The sequence below is a fragment of the Abramis brama genome (genome assembly GCF_963993115.1).
Source record: "Abramis brama genome assembly, chromosome: 17".
NCBI classification, from domain to species: Eukaryota; Metazoa; Chordata; class Actinopteri; order Cypriniformes; family Leuciscidae; genus Abramis; species Abramis brama.
The window spans coordinates 11,285,893-11,305,915 of NC_139979.1; the positions used below are offsets into that span (position 1 = coordinate 11,285,893).

The 20,023-nt window shown below is 36.3% G+C and overlaps 1 protein-coding gene across 16 annotated transcripts in view; it reads left to right on the forward strand.

Moving 5' to 3' along the window:
• The window catches only part of ptprub (protein tyrosine phosphatase receptor type Ub), a 214,266-nt gene that overhangs the window by 170,239 nt on the left and 24,004 nt on the right, over positions 1-20,023 (forward strand). For 3 of the 16 annotated variants that reach the window (XM_084089903.1, XM_084089912.1, XM_084089913.1), the window contains exons 14-21: positions 2,802-2,940; positions 5,929-5,958; positions 6,170-6,330; positions 9,047-9,234; positions 13,180-13,252; positions 13,535-13,611; positions 15,369-15,386; positions 18,888-18,924. In XM_084089903.1, the coding sequence (XP_083946029.1) occupies positions 2,802-2,940; positions 5,929-5,958; positions 6,170-6,330; positions 9,047-9,234; positions 13,180-13,252; positions 13,535-13,611; positions 15,369-15,386; positions 18,888-18,924 (723 nt within the window). The remainder of the gene's footprint in view (positions 1-2,801; positions 2,941-5,928; positions 5,959-6,169; positions 6,331-9,046; positions 9,235-13,179; positions 13,253-13,534; positions 13,612-15,368; positions 15,387-18,887; positions 18,925-20,023) is intronic. The other 13 variants (XM_084089916.1, XM_084089914.1, XM_084089917.1 and 10 more) reach the window with 7 other exon arrangements.

Below are 20,023 nucleotides of genomic sequence, written 5' to 3' on the forward strand. Positions count from 1 at the left end.
TGGGAGGAACAGACTGAAATTTAAGTCGTTATTCACTGAAAATATTGAGTGAATCTTTCTTTTGATTTGGATCTTTTCAGTAAATGATTCATTGTTATTAAAACGACCAGCACAATCTTTCGAATTTCTCCTTTTGTTTTCCACTGAATAATCAAACCTGAGCAGGTTTGGAACCACATGAGGGTAGGTATATATATGTATGTGCTCAATCCAATGCCATTCTGTTACTCCAGTCAACAGAAAAAAATCCAAAAACAAAGCTCCTCAGTTTTCAGAAGCATTTCTTCCCAACACTGAGTGAACCGTTGTCAGAAAGATGGGGAAGTTTTGAAACTGCCTTTGGCATTTGAGGGAGCAGAGAGCGCCATGGCAAATTCATTTTCTTGCCGCCCCACATCACTCCACATGCTTATGATTTATTTTTAGCCATGGCCTTGCATGGAGAGCCCTAAAGCAGACCTTTTTCCTCAGGCCTCAGCTCACTCTCTTTTTCATAGAACCCTGCAGCTTTCAGGCCACTGAGACCTTAAGGAAGCGCTAACACCAGGCTTCTAGCACTAAAAAGATCTCTAGTCCCTCTTCAACAAGACGTACAGTAGGACTCCCACTGTGATTTGACTAAGGAGACATGGCCCCATTGGCAAGCAAACCACTATCAGTTTAAATAGCTTCTGTGTGGTGGGAAATTACACTCAGTTTCTTGTCATTTGCAGAGAAAGGTTGGATTATGTCACAGGTTGTTTGCTTGTGAGTTTATCTTTCTTTCTTTTTTTTTCTTCTTCTTTTTTTTCCCACTAGTCATAAGTTGATGTGGCAACAGACCTGCTTGCCTCTGCCAATTTAAATAAATAGTGTAACAGCCGAAAGTCTGCCTCGAGGAAAATGTCTGCTTGATATATTTCATGGACCACTTGATTGTAAATTATACTTTTGCATCTTAATGTGTCTCGCATAATTCCTTCTACTGTTGCCATATGACATGAAGCCAAAATGTTATTTTTTTTAATGGCATAGATGAGAGTAAAGAGACAGAAAATATCAGATATTTTATCATCAAAAAGCCTATTCGAATTAATCAAAAATATTTTCTTGTTAGCCTTTTGCAAAGACGTTTTGATAGGCAGGTTAGCCTCTGAGCAGCATGCCATGTTATCAGGCTAATAATTATTTTTTTTAGGCAACTTTTCTCATTTCTTTCATTTACATGTGATATTTATAATTACTGAAAAGTTTTTTTTTTTTTTTTTTACACAATAACAAATTCTTAAGACAACATATATTAAACGGTAGTATATCATTTCAGCATATAGTTCTGTTAGCCAATGAAATAGCTTTTTGGTCCAAGGAAGATTAGGAAGTATATATTTGAATTCTGTCATATATCATTTATCATAATCTTGTATATGTTTTATTATGATTAGGATGTGGCACACAACCTCATTTGGAAAAGCCTGTAACTATTGTACTTAAATTTGATGTTTTTGTGAAAACAGCAGAATATGCAGAATTCCATTCATGTTCACACATTCTCATCAGCACATAAAAACCCACAAAAACATGCAAAACATTCCCGTACAAGCATGAGTGTGTGAAAACGGTATAAATAGCCCAGCTGCTTCGTGTCCAGGTCAGGGCAATTTGCCTCGGGCTCTGCTGCATATGCACACTTTCTCTTTGCTCTCTCTTGGATCACACAGTCTCATTTTCTGGTGTGACAGAGTCATGCTATCCCCAGGAGCCGCCAATTGTGAAATGACCCCTGCCCACACGCTGTCAATGGAGACAGGTGCCTGGGATAAATAGCTAACCGGGTGCAGTTGGTACTCGCGCCACAGAAGAGGCGTGCAATCTGCGTGGTACAGTAGAGAAACATCTCATGATGAGAGATAGAAGGAGCCCTCAGAATTGCCAGCGATCTTTCATTTCTTTCACCATGGCTCATGACTGCATTTTGGGTTTTGACTCAGGCCTAGACTGCAGAGGCTATTTACTCAGATTGTCAATTTTGGCTTGCCTCGTGCACTCTTTCTGTCAGTGGATGGCCATAGGTCTCTTGTTTTCTGTTTTTCACTTTTAATATCTCTTTAAACCTGCAGAAGAATCCAGCTAAAATCAGCTTTTCTGTTTTACATGGTTTCTAGCTTGGTACAAGCTGGTTTAAGAGCTTGATCAGCTGTACTCATGTCAATGCCATCCATTTGCTCGACACATCTAATTTTTCTGTCTTCACCCCGTCACTGTCTTGTTAGTCAGCCGACCACTTTTTAGCCCTGTTAGCTCTTTAGTCACACTAAGAACGATGACTATAAAGATAATGACACATTTTTTTTTTAGAAGAGTTCACTGCAGTTCTGTGCCGTCCGCCACTTTAAATGTTGAGCTGTTTAAAGTTGGTGGATTCTGATTGGCTGCCAGTGTTTGTATCTTTCATCAGCTGGAAAAATCACTTTGAAAGTGATTCCAATTACATCTTTCCTCTGTTTTAGTAGTGGTGTGGACTGCCCAATTATAGCATTATTAAAACTTTATAGATATTCTTATAGTTATTGTGTGAATGGGCCTTTAGTGTTGAGATCATGATTAACATAGCTGTGATCAGTGTGACCATCTTAATCTGGTGCAGTATAAACTATAAAATATGTTTATTTTCCTTCAGGCCTCATTTGAATGTCTTTCCTTTGAATGTATTTGTTTTTGATTTCTTTGCTGGTTAATATGTTAATTCATGCTGGTTTATATGTATGTAAATAATTGCTGGTGTCCTCAAAAGTTAAGTGTGTGTGTGTGTGTGTGTTCTTTAGCCGCCTGTAAAGACCATCAGCGAGCTCTTGAAGTCACTCAACGCTCAGAGGAGATGGGGCTCATCCTAGGAGTGTGTGCTGGTGGGCTGGTGGTCCTGATACTGCTACTGGGGGCCATTATCATAATCATTAAAAAAGGGTGAGTTCTATTGGTCAGGATGAAGATGTGAGAGCCAAAGCATGCTGTAATGCAAAACGTATTTGTACATTTAAGTCACAATTTCACATGCAATTTCATTGTCATTGCATTAGGTTTCATAAAACATATGAAATAATTAAAAAGTTTCATTCAAAATTTTGGGGTTTTCAAAAGAAATGAATGCTTTTATTCAGCAAAGATGCATGAAATTGATCAAAAGTGATAGTAATGACGTGTGTAATGTTACAAAAGGTTTATATTTGAAATTAAAGCTGTTCTTTTGAACTTTCTATTCATCAAAAAATCCTGAGTCACAATAGTAATCATTTTTTAATCATTGTAAATTGTAATAATATTTCACAATATTACTGTTTTTGCTGTATTTTGATCAAATAAATGCAGCTTTGGTGAGCACGAAAGACGTAAAACATAAATATTTTACCGACCCCAAACTTTTGAACGGTATAGTGTATATTTTTTATATCTTTGTTTTAAAATTATCTTTCAATTAAAAAAAAAATACTGTATATACATTTACGTATATTATATTTAATTTTGTATGCAGTGACATTCATACATTTTAATATGATCTAAGTGTCCGAAAACTTTTTGGCGTCACTGTACTGTATGTGTTGCAAACAAAGAAATACTTCAAATTTTCCTGTGCCTTTATGTTATAGACGCTGATAGTTATGCGCCTGTGGGCTATTTTAAAATATTTCTTGTGAAGGTGCTATTTAAATGAGACTTAATCTGTTCCTGAGAGTCCAGGCTATTGTGCGTTCAGCTATGACTAACTTAAACCTACCCATTGCAGTTTATGACTTCGATTATTCGGCTCAGTCAAAGGGCACCCAGGTGTTCTCCCCTGCATTCTCACGTGCATCGGTGGAGAGATTGCCAGGGGTTTTCATCCTCTGAGATTATCTGAGTGTGAAATATTTAATTAAAGAGAAATGCAATTCAATTACTCACTTAATTAGGCCCTGCCCGCTGCCGCCCTGAACCAGAAATGAGCCCGTAATTGGGATGGAAAAAGTGTGCTTTCAGAGATAATTAGCCCACGGTTCTCAAAAGGTCATCAGATCCCGTGGCAAATGAGAGACACGGGCCTCTCGTTCCTCAATCACTGGAGATGAATCTACGCAATGGTCATCTCATAGATTCATCTTCAGCAACCGATAAAGACCATTCACATTCTGTGTTTCATATGAATTTCTCACATGCATGAATAGTGATTGCCTAAAGGCTGCTATTTTAGACTTTAGTCTGTTATGTCAGTTTTAGATGGTTTATTGCTGTTTAGTCTTGCACGATAAACTGATTATTAAGCTAATTATTTTTATGTCCAATTTACTTATTTAAGAAAATATTATATTATATAATATAATATTTTGTCTAAAGAAATAGTGTTCTACATCTCTTAAAATGTTATACCAATAGTAAAATTATGGCCTGGTTTCACAGACAGGGCTTAGATTAAGCCAGGATTAGACCTTAGTTCAGTTAGGGCATTTAAGTAGCTTTTATAAACATGCCTTAGAAAAAAAAAAAAGCATTACTTGTGTGCATCTTGAGACAAAACATTGGCACTGACATATTTTAAAATGTATCAGTGCAAGTTGCTTTCAGTTAAAACAGCTCAAAGATGCATTTTAGTCTGGGACTAGGTTTAAGCCTTGTCTGTGAAACCAGGGGTGAGATTAATAATAATAATGAAGTATTCTTTTTGTTGTTGTTTTTGTTATTATAATTAGAAAATGTATTAAATAAAATATAATTTACTATTTCGTCTAAAATAGTGTTCTAAAAAAATCGCTAATCTCAATATAAAAAAATGTGATGCATTCCTTGCTGATTTAAGTGGTTAACCTGGTGGACCCTCTTCATCAACATGTTTACACTACTGGTCAAACACTTGGAATAGATTTTGTATTGTATTTTAATATATTTTAAAATGTGATTCACTGTATTCCTATAATGGCAAAGCTAAATTATAAAATATATTAGAATAGAAAACCAGTTATTTTCAGTTAATATTTCACACTATTACTCTTTTTACTGTATTTTTTAAGCCTCTGTTAGCATAAGAGTAAGAGATTTCTTCCAAAAACATTTTAAAAAAAAACTTCATTATTCCAAATTTGTTACCGGTAGTTTAGGTATACTGGACCACATTGGTTAAACTGGAGGGGATCCATCTTTTAACCAGCTGCCAGAAACAAGCCATATTGACCACCTTTGGCTATATTTTAATGTGGTATTTCAAATATGATGGCTAATTTGTTTGCATTTGAGCATTTTATTTATCTTTTACATGAAAAATTATCAGAACATACTTCCTCAGCCTCTCTTTTTTCATTCTCTGACTTCTGTGGGGGGAAAAAACGTTTATGTAAGCTAAACGTTTGATTGCAGCAAACCCTCAGCTCAGCCATTTAGCCGGAGATAAAGTGCCACAGTAACGCGCCTACTTCAGTTAGTGATGGGAGTCCTTCCTACTGAAATGGAAAGAGAGATACCGGGCCTTTGTGCAAGACAGAACATTTTAAGCCATTTAATCCAAATGCACCCCAAAATGGAGTTGAAGAATGTTTGTAATACGAATGCAGATGGAAGTGTTCTCCAAGCAATTCATTGGACAATTTAGCGGATATTGGGTTAGATTGTGCCGCCGAACCGCAGTGAAGTCGACATTGCAGAGAGCGCATATAAAAGTCCCTCTCAGCAGGCCTCTTTGTTAAACTCATTAAAAGCAACAAGAAGACATATTTGATTAGGCCGCCATTTCCCGCTCTGGCTGAGGTTTTGTGCATATCTGCATGCGTCCCATTACTCGCGTGGCAAATGCAAGCTGCTGACGGCTTGCCATTTTTCACTCTAATCAGGGCTCTGCCAGTGCTTGCATCTCATGTCCCTTCTTCTTCTTGTTCTCTTTTTTTCCCCTTTCTTCTCTTCTTCTATTTTTTTTTTCCTCTCTCTCTCCAGAAGGGATTACTACTCATACTCTTATTATCCGTAAGTGGCTTCTTCTCCATTGCACATCATCATTTCTCATGGCTTTTTTGTGTGCATTTTGGAGAGGGGGGTGGCAGCAGAGTGATGATCTTCTCTTTCTCTCTCACCAACTCCCCTAACTCGCCTCATCTCTCTCTCGTTTCCTTCATGTTCCATATCTCTACCCACCCCCCCCACCCCCCTCCTCGCCCTCTTCTCTCTGTCTCCTCAGTAGGAAACCGGTGAACATGAATAAGACCCCCATTACGTACAGGCAGGAGAAGAGTAATATGATGGGCTCCATGGAGCGCAGTTTCACTGATCAGAGCACTCTGCAGGAAGACGAGAGGATGGCCTTGTCATTTATGGACACCCATACTTGCAGCACTCGCAGTAAGACGTGACACGACACACACAAAAAACATTGACATTTCATTAAAAACAAAGAGCAACTGTTCTCCCTTTGAGTTCAATAAGAAAAAGACATTGGTTCCAAACCCATTAAACTTTTGTTCATCTTTAAAACACAAATAAAGAATCTGAGAGATTTCTGTCCCTCGATTGAAAGTCTATTCACCCAAATCTCGGTTCAAATCATTCATAAAAACATTGTAAAATATATCCATATGAATAAAGCGGCAAGGATGTATGGTTGAGCTTCTGTTTGCCATATTTAAGTGCCCTATGTATGTTTGCTGATCAGTGTTTACATGTGAATAAGACCTAAATTAAATCTGTTCATCATATAAAGCGATCATGGCTCTTCAGAAGACTTGGATTAAACCGAGTTCATATGAAAATATTTTACAATTATTTCATGAACGTTTTGTAGAATTAGAAATCTTGTGAGTTTGGAAGGACATGAGAATGAATAATTGATGACAATTCAGAGTTTTCATTTTAGGGTAAACTATTCCTTCAAATTTAATTTGTGCCTTAAAAAGTGGTTTTATCATTTGAGCTCCCTGTGTAAAAGTAGATTCATTCAGAATTGTTTGTTGAGCAGAAAATTGTTTAAACTATATATAGTCTGCTTTATTTATGAGGCAATGCATGAAAAAATCAAGTAGCATGCTCTTGTCTTACTTTGCTTCAACTTATTAACTCCAGTTAAATGAACTTGCACATTGCATTACATCAACCGAAACAATGACTACATAGCTAATACTCATGATAAATAACATCGAGCAACAACTAACAGATCAACAACAGCATAAGTGAAAACAGCAAACACTAAACCATATAACTGATTAATGCATTGTATGATGGGAACTCAAGTAGGTCTTAAACTTAAGCTATAAAGTGTTGAAGGAAATTCACCCCTAAAATGACATTTCTGTCATCATTTACTCACCCTTATCTTGTTCCAAACACGTTTGACTTTCTTCCGTAAAACATGAAAGGAGAATTTTTAAAGAATATCACTTTAAAGAAAATTGAATGAGGACTGAAGCTGTCAAGCTCTAAAATGACACCTGGAAAAATAAAAGTATGATTAAAGTCCTCTGAAGCCATTGCTTTGTGAGAGAAACAGTTGTACATCTAGTCATTTTTCACTGAAAATCTTGACTGTGTGAACTTTATGAGTGAAGTATTGTTATCCAATTTTGATAAATTGTTCTCTTAAGTCAAATCTTTTTCAGTGAACCAGTTGATTCAGTTCACAAAACTGTTTTGAATGATCATGCTCTTGGATTGTCAGTGAATAAGGATTTCAGGTTCCTCACACAAAGCATGGCTTCATATAGACTACTTTTATTAAAGTTTTTTTTTTTTTTTTTACTAATTTTGAAGTTTAAAAAGATTTTAATATAAAAATAGCATTTAAATTTCACTAAAAAGAGCAACTATTTCTCATTTTGTGTTCAATATGAAAAATACAATGTTTCAGAATGACACAAATGTGTGTAAATGATGACATAATTGATATTTTTTTGGGGAAACTATTCCATAAAATTCATTAGACATAATCCAGCACTCTTAATTTGTGATTAAACTGATGAAGAAAAACTAGTCGCAAATAAAAACTTTGAGAAAACTTTCACAGAAAATAGATATAAACATATATATACTGTTCTAGAACTCTTGAATTGTTTCCCCTCACACTCACAAGGTGCTAAAAGCGAGAGTACCAGACACTAATGGCAAAGATCACATATGAATGGTTAGAGACTTTCAGTCACGTACACAGTTAAAGTCAGGCTCAGGGACTAGGTAAGCTCCTAGTAATTTGTCCTCATTTGCAGTCAGTGTGAAAGCTTCATCAAAGCCGCAGTCCTTCCGTAATCGCTCAATCTTTCACAGCTCTTAAATATGAGATGTAGTGCTGTCCACGTCCTAATATAACACCAAGTCTCCCTTGACATAAGACTATAAATCCTAATATAAACATAATCCATGGAAACCAGTAGGAGAGGGAGAGAACAAATAGTATACTTAAAAAAAAAAAAAAAAACACAATCAGTTTATATGAGGCAAATGGACTCAGATCTGCACCAGAAGCTTATCCTTAAAGGCATCATGGTCGAGGATTTCAATTTGGTAGAAATAAGAGCAGACCAAAAAAAAAAAAAAGAAGAGAAACACTAATAATATCCAATTCAAAGGTATCTGACTCTGCAGGCAATTAATAGTTGATGTCTGAAAGAGAGAGATCTCTTGATCAAAATGAAGTTTTAATGGCATGTCTCAGAGCTGTCTTGGTACATTTAAAGTGTCTACTGCATGGAATATACTGTCTGGGTTTCTTCTTTCCTATTTCCGTTGAGAAATGAGTAGCAGACTGCTAATTTATTTGAATACACAGCCCTAGTCATGAATTCATAATTGCTCCCTGATCATATTTATGAATACCAATTATAAACACAGAAGATGAAGTGCCATAAGGGGATGATAATTCTCAGATTAACCCTATTATACTTGTTTGGAGTTTTGTTATTTTTTTATAAACTATTTATTGGTTATTGCATGAAACTTTTCCAAGATACTTGAGCTGCTTACTTCAGGTGCAGCTGTTCAGCTGTTCCTATGCTGTGTTTATTGTATATGTTTATACTGTATGAAAAATATTGTGCAAACATTCGGTCTGTGCTTGTTCATTTTCACCAAGGTGATCCACGGAGCTCCATGAATGAGTCCAGCAGTCTGCTGGGTGGGTCCCCTAGGCGTCATTGTGGCCGTAAAGGATCGCCCTATCACACGGGTCAGCTTCACCCGGCAGTGCGTGTTGCTGACCTCCTACAACACATCAACCAGATGAAAACCGCAGAAGGTTATGGCTTTAAACAGGAGTATGAGGTAGGTTTTGTGTTGTGTTTTATTATTTTTTACATTTAAATTTTATTTTATGTGCAGTATGAATCCGACTGTTCATGAATGGTCTGTCGACGTTCCAAGGTTTAGACTAGACTTTTTAGACTGTTTAACAATAAGTTTAAGAATATTATTATTATTAATACTATTATCATCAATAATAATATTTGCATTTAATTTATAGAACACCTTTCCAGAAGTATCTTTACAAAATATTGAGTTATTGAAGTAACTGTTCCTTAAATAGCAGTTTGACACCGCTCGTTTTGAGTTTTATTTCAGAGGAAACCACCACATCTATCGGGCTAGTTAGGCTTTGATAGCATATCTTTGAAAATGGTTGAGCAAGAGGTTTCTGTCAGATTCATATAAATCTTTCTCAGCTGCCACTACAGGTTTTCTGATTTATTTAAATATGCTCAGGCTTTAGTGTTGCTTATCTGGGCGCTGCTATTTTCTTAGTGGAGGGGGCTGTCGGTGCAAACAGATGTCTCCAGAACTCACTGCAGGCCTTTAAAAACAAACCTCTGCATCGAATCTATTTATAATTTGAATTAGCTTTTATTTTTATATTATTTTAAATAATTTTATGTAGTTTTCTCATTTTTTTTCAGTTTTTATATTATATTTCTATATAGCTTTAATTTATTCTTATTTGTTTTAATTTTAGTATTTTTTGTTTACTTTAACATATTTAAGTTACTTGTTTTTCATGTAATATTTCCATTTTATTTTATTTCCATTTTATTACAATTATCGAACACAATTTTTAAGTGTTATTTTTAGTTGACAAAAGCCAAACTGATGTAAAGTGATGAGTATATGTTGTAAATGAGCAGTTCACAAAGAACCTTGATGCATTACACATTACATAGCAAAACTGTGGCTTAGCTAACTTTCAGAACGCTATGTAAAAGCAAGTTTGAGTCATTCTTCACGGATAGGTTTGCATCTCTCCCCCATGGACTATAGAAGGAGCAGTTATTGAGATGAAAGTAGAGGTCATATAGCCCCTCAGCATTACTGCACAAAGAGCACATACACTGCTATCTCTTTTCCTCCCTCTATCCCTTCCTCCGTAGCTAATTTTCTCTCCTCAGAATGCGGCTTGAGCATCTTCTCTCGCCGTCACACTCTTGTGAACTGTTGACTCTCCTCTAACTGTTGTTGTCCACAGAGCTACGAGACAAAACATCCCTCCACGCAATCAGAGTTCTGCCACTGGCCTACCTCTCTAGAGCTCAGCTTGTGGACTCATTAAACTCTCCCCTCAGTGTGAAACAGATTCAGCTCAAAAATCAATACGCAGTGACACTGTGTGTGTGTGTGTGTTTGAGGTCAGTGTCTTTGTGCTTCATAAGCGGAAAAGAAGAGACACAGAGTTTGAGAGGGAACACAAATGTACCGGCTGGGTTTCATAAGCTTTATTTCCCCGCGGACCACAAGTACAGTCCATTGATCAGTGCTTATTGTCAGGATCTTTAGTTTAGATTGTGGAAAAGAGAGAGTAGAGGTCTGTCCTACAAGCAAAGTGCAAAAAAAAAAAAGTTTTTCAACAATATTTGTGTTGTTTTATAATGTGAATCTTAATATACTGTATATATTGAGAAATGGTTTGCTTCAACATTGTGCTTGTGTTGTATTTCCTTAAAATATATCAAGTGGCATTTTTGTAATGCAAAGACATTCTCAGTGTACTTTTTTGAGGTCACTGTGTAAGAATCTCACACACACACACACACACACGTGTGTGTACAGTGTTTGAGGTAACGCATTACAAGCAGAGGTGGACCGTAACAAAGTACATTTACTTGAGGTCTGTACTTACTGTAAGTACACTTTTTGGGTATCTGCACTTTACTTGAGTATGATTTTTTTCTGGAAACTTTTTACTTTAACTTCACTACATTTGAAAGACAAATATCGTACTTTTTACTCCACTACATTCTGTCAAGGTCCTTGAGTAGAAAGTAGTAACGTCAGTCAGGAGATGATTTTGGTTGCAGGGGTTGCATTTTGGTTGGAATGAAAGTCGGGTTGACGTCAGAACCCGACTGTTGTAGGTTTCTGACGTGGACTCGATTTTCATTTTCAAACACAATACAATGTCTGTCCAACGTTGGAGATTAATGTCAATCTAGCGTTGGATTCTGACATCAACCAGAATTTCATTTTCAATGTTGGGTTTGGTCTTCTAAATGCGAATTGTGTCATTGTTTTGGAGCACACTAGCTTATAGATAACAGTAAGGCTAAAAGCCAAAAAACTTTAAATAGGGCACTATTTGAGGGAACAGCCATTTGGGTGTCCGAAACCATTGTGGACATTATTGAGTGCACTTATTCAATCTCACATTCAATCCCACTACTGGAACTGTGTTCTAGAAATAAATTTGATATTGATATGAGGGTAGGTAGGCAGGCATAGATTCAGAGGCATAAGGTACTGTAAGTATTACATACAACAATGCAACAGTAATAAAACAATGCATTGACATTTACTTTTTACTTTTGATACTTAAGTACTTTTAAAAAGTACTCCTGTACTTTTACTTAAGTAAAAATCGGTCTTTACAACTTTTACTTGTAATGGAGTAATATTTGATCAGTAGTATCTGTACTTTCACTCAAGTAAGGAAGTTGTGTACTTTGTCCACCTCTAAGTAATGTGAGTTACTGTATGTAGTCAGATTACTTTTTTCAAGTAACTAGTAATGCATTACTTTGAAATTTACAAAAAATATCTGAGTTACTTTTTCAAATAAGTAACGGCAGTTACTTTGTTTTCTTGACTGACAGGTCTCCTGTCCATATGTTGAGAGAAATCGGAGAGCAGTTTTTGTTGTGTGCGCTGTGTAAACCTGATGGTTATTGTAGTTCTAGATTAAATGTGAGCATGAATAAATTGTGAAATGCAAACTCAGAATATTACGCAAACCTGCAATTAATCTCAATTTATTAAGCAATGTCTTTGCTGTTGACCTTTGATTAACCAATTCAACCATACTAATAAGCAAAAATTACTATATAAACATCACAGGTTTGAATTTGCATTTCCTTCAGCCTGAGGCTTATTCATTTCACTTTTGGTAGATAACGGCCTTTACATTTGCCAAAATAAATGTTTATTTTTTTTAAACAGCAAGCCCAGGTTAGAAAAAGTAACGCAAAAGTAATGTAGCTCATTACTTTACATAAAAAGTAACTAAGTAATGAAATTAATAATTTTTTTAGGGAGTAACAATATTATAATACATTACTTTTAAAAGTAACTTTCCCAAACACACATATATATATATATATATATATATACATACATACATACATTTCTGTTCCATTTTAGTTCACTAGAATTGGCAGTCTAAGAAGTGCTTACACCTAGTAAACCTAGTTTGATGTAAAAATGTTGCTTCTATTCTCATTTATATTTCATTGCATGCCAGATTTGATGGTCAGGGTTTGGGAGCATCTGAGAATCTGAAACAAGATGAGGATGCAAATCAATTAATCTAGAAATGTTTTGGTCTACCTGATTCAACATTCCGTTTCCCCTTACCTGCCGTCCACTGTGTAATGTAATATTTTCATCTCTTTTCAGTAATATAATTATGCAGTTGCACATAATAAATCAAGTGTTAACATAATTTGTTTTTTCAAATGACCTCCTTTTATGTTCAACAGATCCATGAAATCATATTTATCCTTCATGAAAGTGAAATTGTATTTAATCTAGCTTAATGTAATAACAGAAAATAAAAATGTTGAGGGTTGCAAAGCAATCCAGTCTCTGGTCTAAATGCTGTTTATGTCCAAATTTGTCTTTTAATAAAATTTATTTCAAACAAAATCTAAGAATACTGTGATTATCTCTGACAACTAACAAAAAATGATCTTTCTCTCTCTTTCTTTTTATTTGATTATTTATTTGTAGAGCTTCTTTGATGGCTGGGATATCAATAAGAAGAAGGATAAAACTAAGGGAAGGAACGATACCCTGATGGGTTGTGAGTCCATTTTTTTGGTCTTTGCTTTCTTATAAAAAATATCATGATTGAAGAGCAATGCCTTTAGATTTTGCACATTCTTTGCCATTGCACATTCTATCTGTGATGTTATAGGACCCAGTTTACTAAAGGACCTTTGTAAATCAGATAACAGCTTTAACATGCCAACAAATTTCCTGTAATAAACCTAATTTGCATTGAAAGGAGACTTGTTTACTGCACAAAAGTAATGCAGCTGTTTAGTGACCAAAGTGAGCTCATGTGATTGTGTTTGTGTTTCAGATGACCGTCACAGGGTGAAATTGCACCCGCTGCTCGGTGATCCCAACTCCGACTATATCAACGCCAATTACATCGATGTAAGTCAGCAGTCACATACTCTCTTCAGCCAGACTCGCAAACATTCACACTGTTTCTGTTATTATGTAGCTCCCCTGGACTTTATTCAATATCTGTGGACACTCTCACCATATGTGGCATATCATCATATCAGGTTTGATAAGAAAACTTTTTAGGCCTCTAACTGTCCTTTTTGTGGTGGGTGAGGCTTGGTAGCTTGTTATTTTTGTCCTTGTGTATCTGACCTCCCAAATGATTTTGGAGAGAATGTGGTCGGATATGAAGCGTAACCTACTAACATGTGTGGCAAAGGGTTTTAGGGTCACTTTGTATCCGGTTTCCCCTTTAATAAAGAGGCAGGTGGACACATATGGTCAGCCATACCAGCTGAAACCTTACCCTCTTTAAACCTGCTTTTCAGAGCTGGCCCAGAATGCACCAGGTTGGAAATGACCACCCTCTCTTCATGGGACCCTCTCCACTTATTTGCTTGAACTGATAATTCACCCATAAATGAAAATTCCATTATCATTTCCTCTCCAAACCTGTATAACTTTCTTCTGGGGAAAAACCTTTTCGGTTTTGGGTGAACTATCGCTTTTAAAAAAAGTTTTTGGATCAAAACTCTAAATCCTTGCGATTTCCTCACCTTGACTGTTTGGACCTTAGATACAGCAAGTGATTTGCTGGATTATGTTGTTTATTCCGAAAGGAATGCTGTACGTATGTGTAGCATTGAGTGATTTGAAAGAAATTGGAAGAGGATGAATAGCCATGAGTCAAGACACATAGATGTAATTATATACAGTATTGGGGTATTTTGTTATTTTTCTCCTCCAAATCTTTCATGATTGGCCATAATATCAATTAATCTTGAAATACCTTGGAATTCCAGTGTTTCAGTATAAACCAATATACAGGAGCAAAACAGGGCATAGGCCAATTTAACAAGAATTGGGGGTTTTGTGTGTTTTTTTCCCCATTTTTATTTTGTCCTTGAGTAGAAAAGCACAAAAAAGTCAAGAAAGGACCTATAATGAAAGGATGCTTCTTTTCAGTGTTTTTGTAAACTGGCAGTAAGTAGAGGCTATTAGGGAACATATTAAAGTGAGTGCAGCTCTGTTGTTTAATGTGTTTACTCTTTTTCATTTCTGTCCGTTCCTTTTGAGTATCTCTTGAATCAGCCCAATAAAGGAACTAGCTTATACAAGAATAAATGAGCAATTTAAATGAGAAGTGTGTATTTTTTTTCTCTGTTAAAATACTTTCCTAGCCTAAAAGCCTAGCCATTTGTTTAATTTCCCTGAGAAGTGTAAAGACAATTTCAAAACATTCTGTTGTTTGAACATTTCAACCAGCCCCACATAGCAACACTGATTCAACCACTGGAGTGAGTTTGGGGGCGTGGCTATCAGTTTGTCCAACCAATGGCAGAGACAGGGAGTGTTCAGGAAGCCTTTTTGAAAGCTATTATTATTTTTTCAATTCTTTTTGATGGCGCTTGAGGAACAGAAATAACACACATCACACTTTAAGGTTAGTCTGCAAAGATTTGCCCACCTTCACATCCAAAATGTATGCCTCCATTTTAAGTGTCTTTCCCCTGACGTGAAGCTTAGCCAGCTAACACAAGTCTCTCTTTCTTTCTTCCTCTAATTCTCTCTCTTTCTGTCTGTGATCTGTTAATCCTCTAGCTCTTTTCAGCCTCTCATTAACTAGAGTCTGTCTTGTCTTTTTCTACCCCCCTTCCCCACATCTTCGACTTTGGACCCTGTAGATTCGGATAAACAGGGAAGTAAGTACTTCGCTGCTCTTTCTTTTCTTTCTCTCTGGTTTCTTTCCCTCTGTTCCCCCCATAGATCTCTTTTTTTGTGTCATGGCATTGCTCTGTTTGGATTACTTAAACTTAAGGAAGAGTGGCTCCGTGACACACAGATCTCCTTTATATTCGTCCATAAAAGTGAACGCATAAAACTTTCAGGTTCCATCTGTTAAATTTCTTTGATTTATTTCTTACGGGTACCTAGTTTTCAGTTTCACTTTAGAACAAAAAAAATCATCTTTTCACATTTTCACTTCCGCTCTTTTTCAAAAACACAGGTGGCGAGAGGGGTCAGAGGTCAGGGGGTTAGTCTAGGATAGTTGCTGGGGGGAAAAAACCTAAACCAGCCTAAGGGGGCTTGAGAGACTACTGAATTGCACCTGAACTTTAGCAGACTCTAACTTTATCTTTAACATTGATTTACTAAAGTTAAGACAAAATTTGTTAGTGACTGACAGGAAGTCAGACAAGCAAGAATAGACAAGCAGCCCATACTCAAATAGATTCCACCTTTCAGATTGAAAGAAAAAGCAGGTTTGCTGGTTTTTAGAAGAGTTTGTGACACTTGACCATCTGACCACTCTGCTAAACACCAACTTGGCAGGCTGGGAGACCAGCTAGACCAGATCGAACCGGTTAAGACCAGCAAACCACCTGAAGCTGCTTTAAGCCAGTGTTTTGTAATTATTATTTTCAGCAGAGCTCTACTGATGACATATGTATGAAAAAGAGCAGGGTGACACTTCATAATAACTTTCATAATAAAATTATATAATTATTAAACAGATGAGGAGCTGCGCATTTTTTAATATGAACATATGAGAATATAAATCAGTGTTTATTATACATATGTAAGACTTAAAAGATAATTTTTTTCGAAAGTTATTATAAAATATTATCAGTCACAGAGACCTTTGGAGAAAGCATTTTGATCTCTTGAGCTTTTTATGCTGTGAGTTTTAAGTTGCTAAGTGTTGTAAAGTGTTGCGTGATGCCTTTTTTATTATTTTTGTTTGTTTGTTTTTCTCCCTTTAATGAGCTTCTGTGTCCTGTAAACTTTCCTTCTATTTTCAAATCAACCATTAAATATATAACTTTAGGTACGATGTATCATCATCTTGATAAATCTTACTAAAGCTGCATTTCAGCCACAGTGGTTTGGTGCAGTTGCATCTTTGGGCTTGTGATATGATCATCACGAATTTGATGGCAGATAGGGCAACCTATGAACTGAATCATTACTGAGATTCCCTATCGCTATGTGTCCTTGAGCAAGACATGTACCTCACATTTTCTCCAGCGGGACGGTCACTGTTAGTGCGCTATAAATCCTGTTGCACTGCTGCGGAATGTACTGCACCTTCGTTTATTTCTTTTTAATACCTATATGGCTGACCTGTGCTCTTTGGTCATGGTTGTCTTAGATTTGGAGATTTATATAGAGACATACATAAGACTATAGCATTTGCTGTGTTTAATTTGTTGTGAATAAAAGCGAGGCTCCGAGGGAAGGCTTTTTGGATTTGCAAAATGTAATATTTCATTCTACGTTCCAAGGTTGGAAATCATGAGATTAACTGCAAGCTCACACAGTATAAATTCATCTTTATAGATAGCTGCCTTTATGGGGAGTCTTTGACAAGGAGGTCTTCGTATTTGGGGTCCCTGGCATTAAAAATATTTGAAACCCCCTTGAGTAAGTAATAGAAAATCATGCTACTACTTTATGAATCAGCATTACAAAGCTCTTTTGGACCACAGTTATCTTCCAAACGTTTTTCCCTGCATCCCCTGTAAACCCCATAGAGTGATGAATCCTTTCTATGTGGAACAAACATCCCCCACCATTTCTTTTTCCATCTACTGTGTGTCTGTTTCTATGTTTGTTTGTACAGTGTTCAGGAAATAGCTTGGCCCAATCTAAAATGTAGTGGGCGTCTGCAATTTTCTAAATGGAGCAGCAAATGCTCAGCAACAATAAAGAACATGTCTCTATTATTCCGCTAATATCTGTTTAATGAAAACAGATCCAGTTTTTGGGAGCATCCCCAGGTAGTTCTTTGAAAAGGCTTAGCTTTGATGAGTAAATTGCATGTTTTGAGATGTTCCTAGAGTTTCTTTCTCCCTGTACATTTCAAACATGAGTTGATGGAGGAATTGTGTTGGGAGCTGATGTCCTCCATGATGAGTTTTATGTTTGGGCAAATGACTATTACTTCTGTAGCAGAAGCCTTTTTGTTTGTTTGTTCTTTGTTACTCTCCAACACTATTAATGCAACTAAGTCTACAAACACACTAGCTACACTACTAACCTGACTACATTTTTTCATTTGCTTTCAGTTTTCGGAATAAAGTAGCTTTTCCCCTAAGTCCCGCAAAATGGACTTGCATGTCAGTGAGTTATGTTGTCAAAATTTAAACACACACTCCTTAGAAATTCTTGAGTAGTGTTGAGAGGTCAGATTAATTTTAGCGAATCAGTCCATTCGAATGGTTAATTTCAGTGGTTTATTTGTTTAGTTGTGGTTTAGATTTATGTGTTTAGAGTTGCTGTCATCCTAATTTAGATCCTCATTTTCTGTTCCAGGCTAAAAATAAACAACTTTAATCATATAATATAATTATTTAATCACAGAAAAAAATGCCCTTTTAAATATCTTTTTATTTTTTTATTTTGTAGTGTAGCTAGCTCATTACAAATCTTGACTGTAGCTTAAAGATGCAATCAGTAATTTTTTCCTTATTAAAATGTTTACCCCTAAAGAAATTAATATTACTAGTAGTATAGTAGAGACATATTCACTATTGGACTTTAAATTTACATTAATTTATCATGCTTAATGCATCTGTTTTTTTAATCCTGTTAATGCATTTTACATTATAACACATAATGGAACCAAACAAAAATTTGATTAATCTAGATTAATGTTTTTTAATCAATTGATAGTCCTAATTTACAATCATGCACACCTACATAAGATGAAGATTGCAGTCATTAGTCGTTAGTAGCCTAAAAAAAAAAATATTTATTTTACATAGAGTAGATCGGGGTGTCCAAACCCGGTCCTGGAGGGCCACTGTCCTGCAGAGTTTAGCTCCAACTTGCCTCAACACTCCTGCCTGGAAGTTTCTAGCATGCCTAGTAAGACCTTGATTAGCTGGTTCAGAGGTGTTTAATTAGGGTTGGAGCTAAACTCTGCAGGACAGTGGACCTCCATGAGCAGGATTGGACATCCCTGGAGTAGATCTTCTTATGGAGGTCGCCATGTTGCGATCATTTTCAACAAACAGTTCTGCTAACAGAGTAAATCAATCACGGTTGATTTTGAGAGACTTTTGAACTGGACAGCTAGAACTAAAGACCCTGGACCTCTGAGGAATATTTGTTCTCTAAGAGGAGTGAGATTCACACAAGTGATGTTTCTAGGACAAAAATGGCTTACACAGCACGTCATCTCTCTCTCTCTCTTTTAGGGTTACCATCGATCCAACCACTTCATCGCCACTCAGGGTGAGTATCTTTGTCTGGACAGGACTTGTGAATAGATGGATCTGTGTTTGTGTGTTTGTGTGTGTGTGTCTGTGTGTGTGTGTGTGTGTGTATTTTGATTTAGTTCTGTCTGGCAGTGTTCATTCCCAAGAGGGAGAGCCTATTTTCTCTCTTCAGTCTGAGCCTTTGGGTTTGTGTGTGTGTGTGTGAGACTGACACCTTGAGAACACAGAGATCTTTCCAGATGGAATCTAATGAGTTCTGATCCAGGAAATTATAGAGGTGTGTGAATCGAGATGCTGCAGCAAAATTGGGATTACCACCTGCTGTCTTCTTACCCAAAATCCCCATCAAAACCACCAGCACAATGACTACAGGACCTTGGGTGGAGAGGAGTCTCAGATTGTGTTCACTGCAATCATTTTCGTAAAATATTTTGGTCTTGTTCTTGAATAATAATATTTAAACATCTGGATAAAATGCTTTTTTATTTATTTATTGTTACCTTATGACAATTTTTTCTCTTGCTTTAACCATAAAAATCTCTCTATTTATTATATTTATATTTAAAACAAAAAAAGGCAGTTTGCTTATACTGTGGTAACCAAATGTCCATACAAAGATAGTAAAAGATGAAATCACCTAATTTGAGCGTCAGCTAACAGTCCCTACTAGGAAATCGGGCTTCATGAACATAATAATGTAATACTTAAAGTGGCCCTATTATGCTATTTTAAACATTTATAATTTTGTCTCCTGTAGTTTGCATGCATCCAAAGTAAAAATAAATAAAATAAAATAAAAAAACACTTTCATTTTCTCATAATATACTTTGCAGCATCACCTCTTTTCTCACAGTGCCTGAAATGGCTCTGTAAAGGATTAAGTCTCTCTAAACTTTCCAAGAGCTTCCTCTGCTCTGATTGGTCAGTTAGCCCAGTCTGTTGCAATTGGTCTACTGCTTACAGTGCATGTTGGAAATGAAACAACCATTACCATATCTGAATTTCAGCTTCCTCAGTGCTTGCATACACAGTGATACAAACAGTAATACTGGCGTCCGTTTTATTCTCAGTGCATGCAAAGTGGATTTGCAGCGCAGAAAACCACTTCTTCTCGA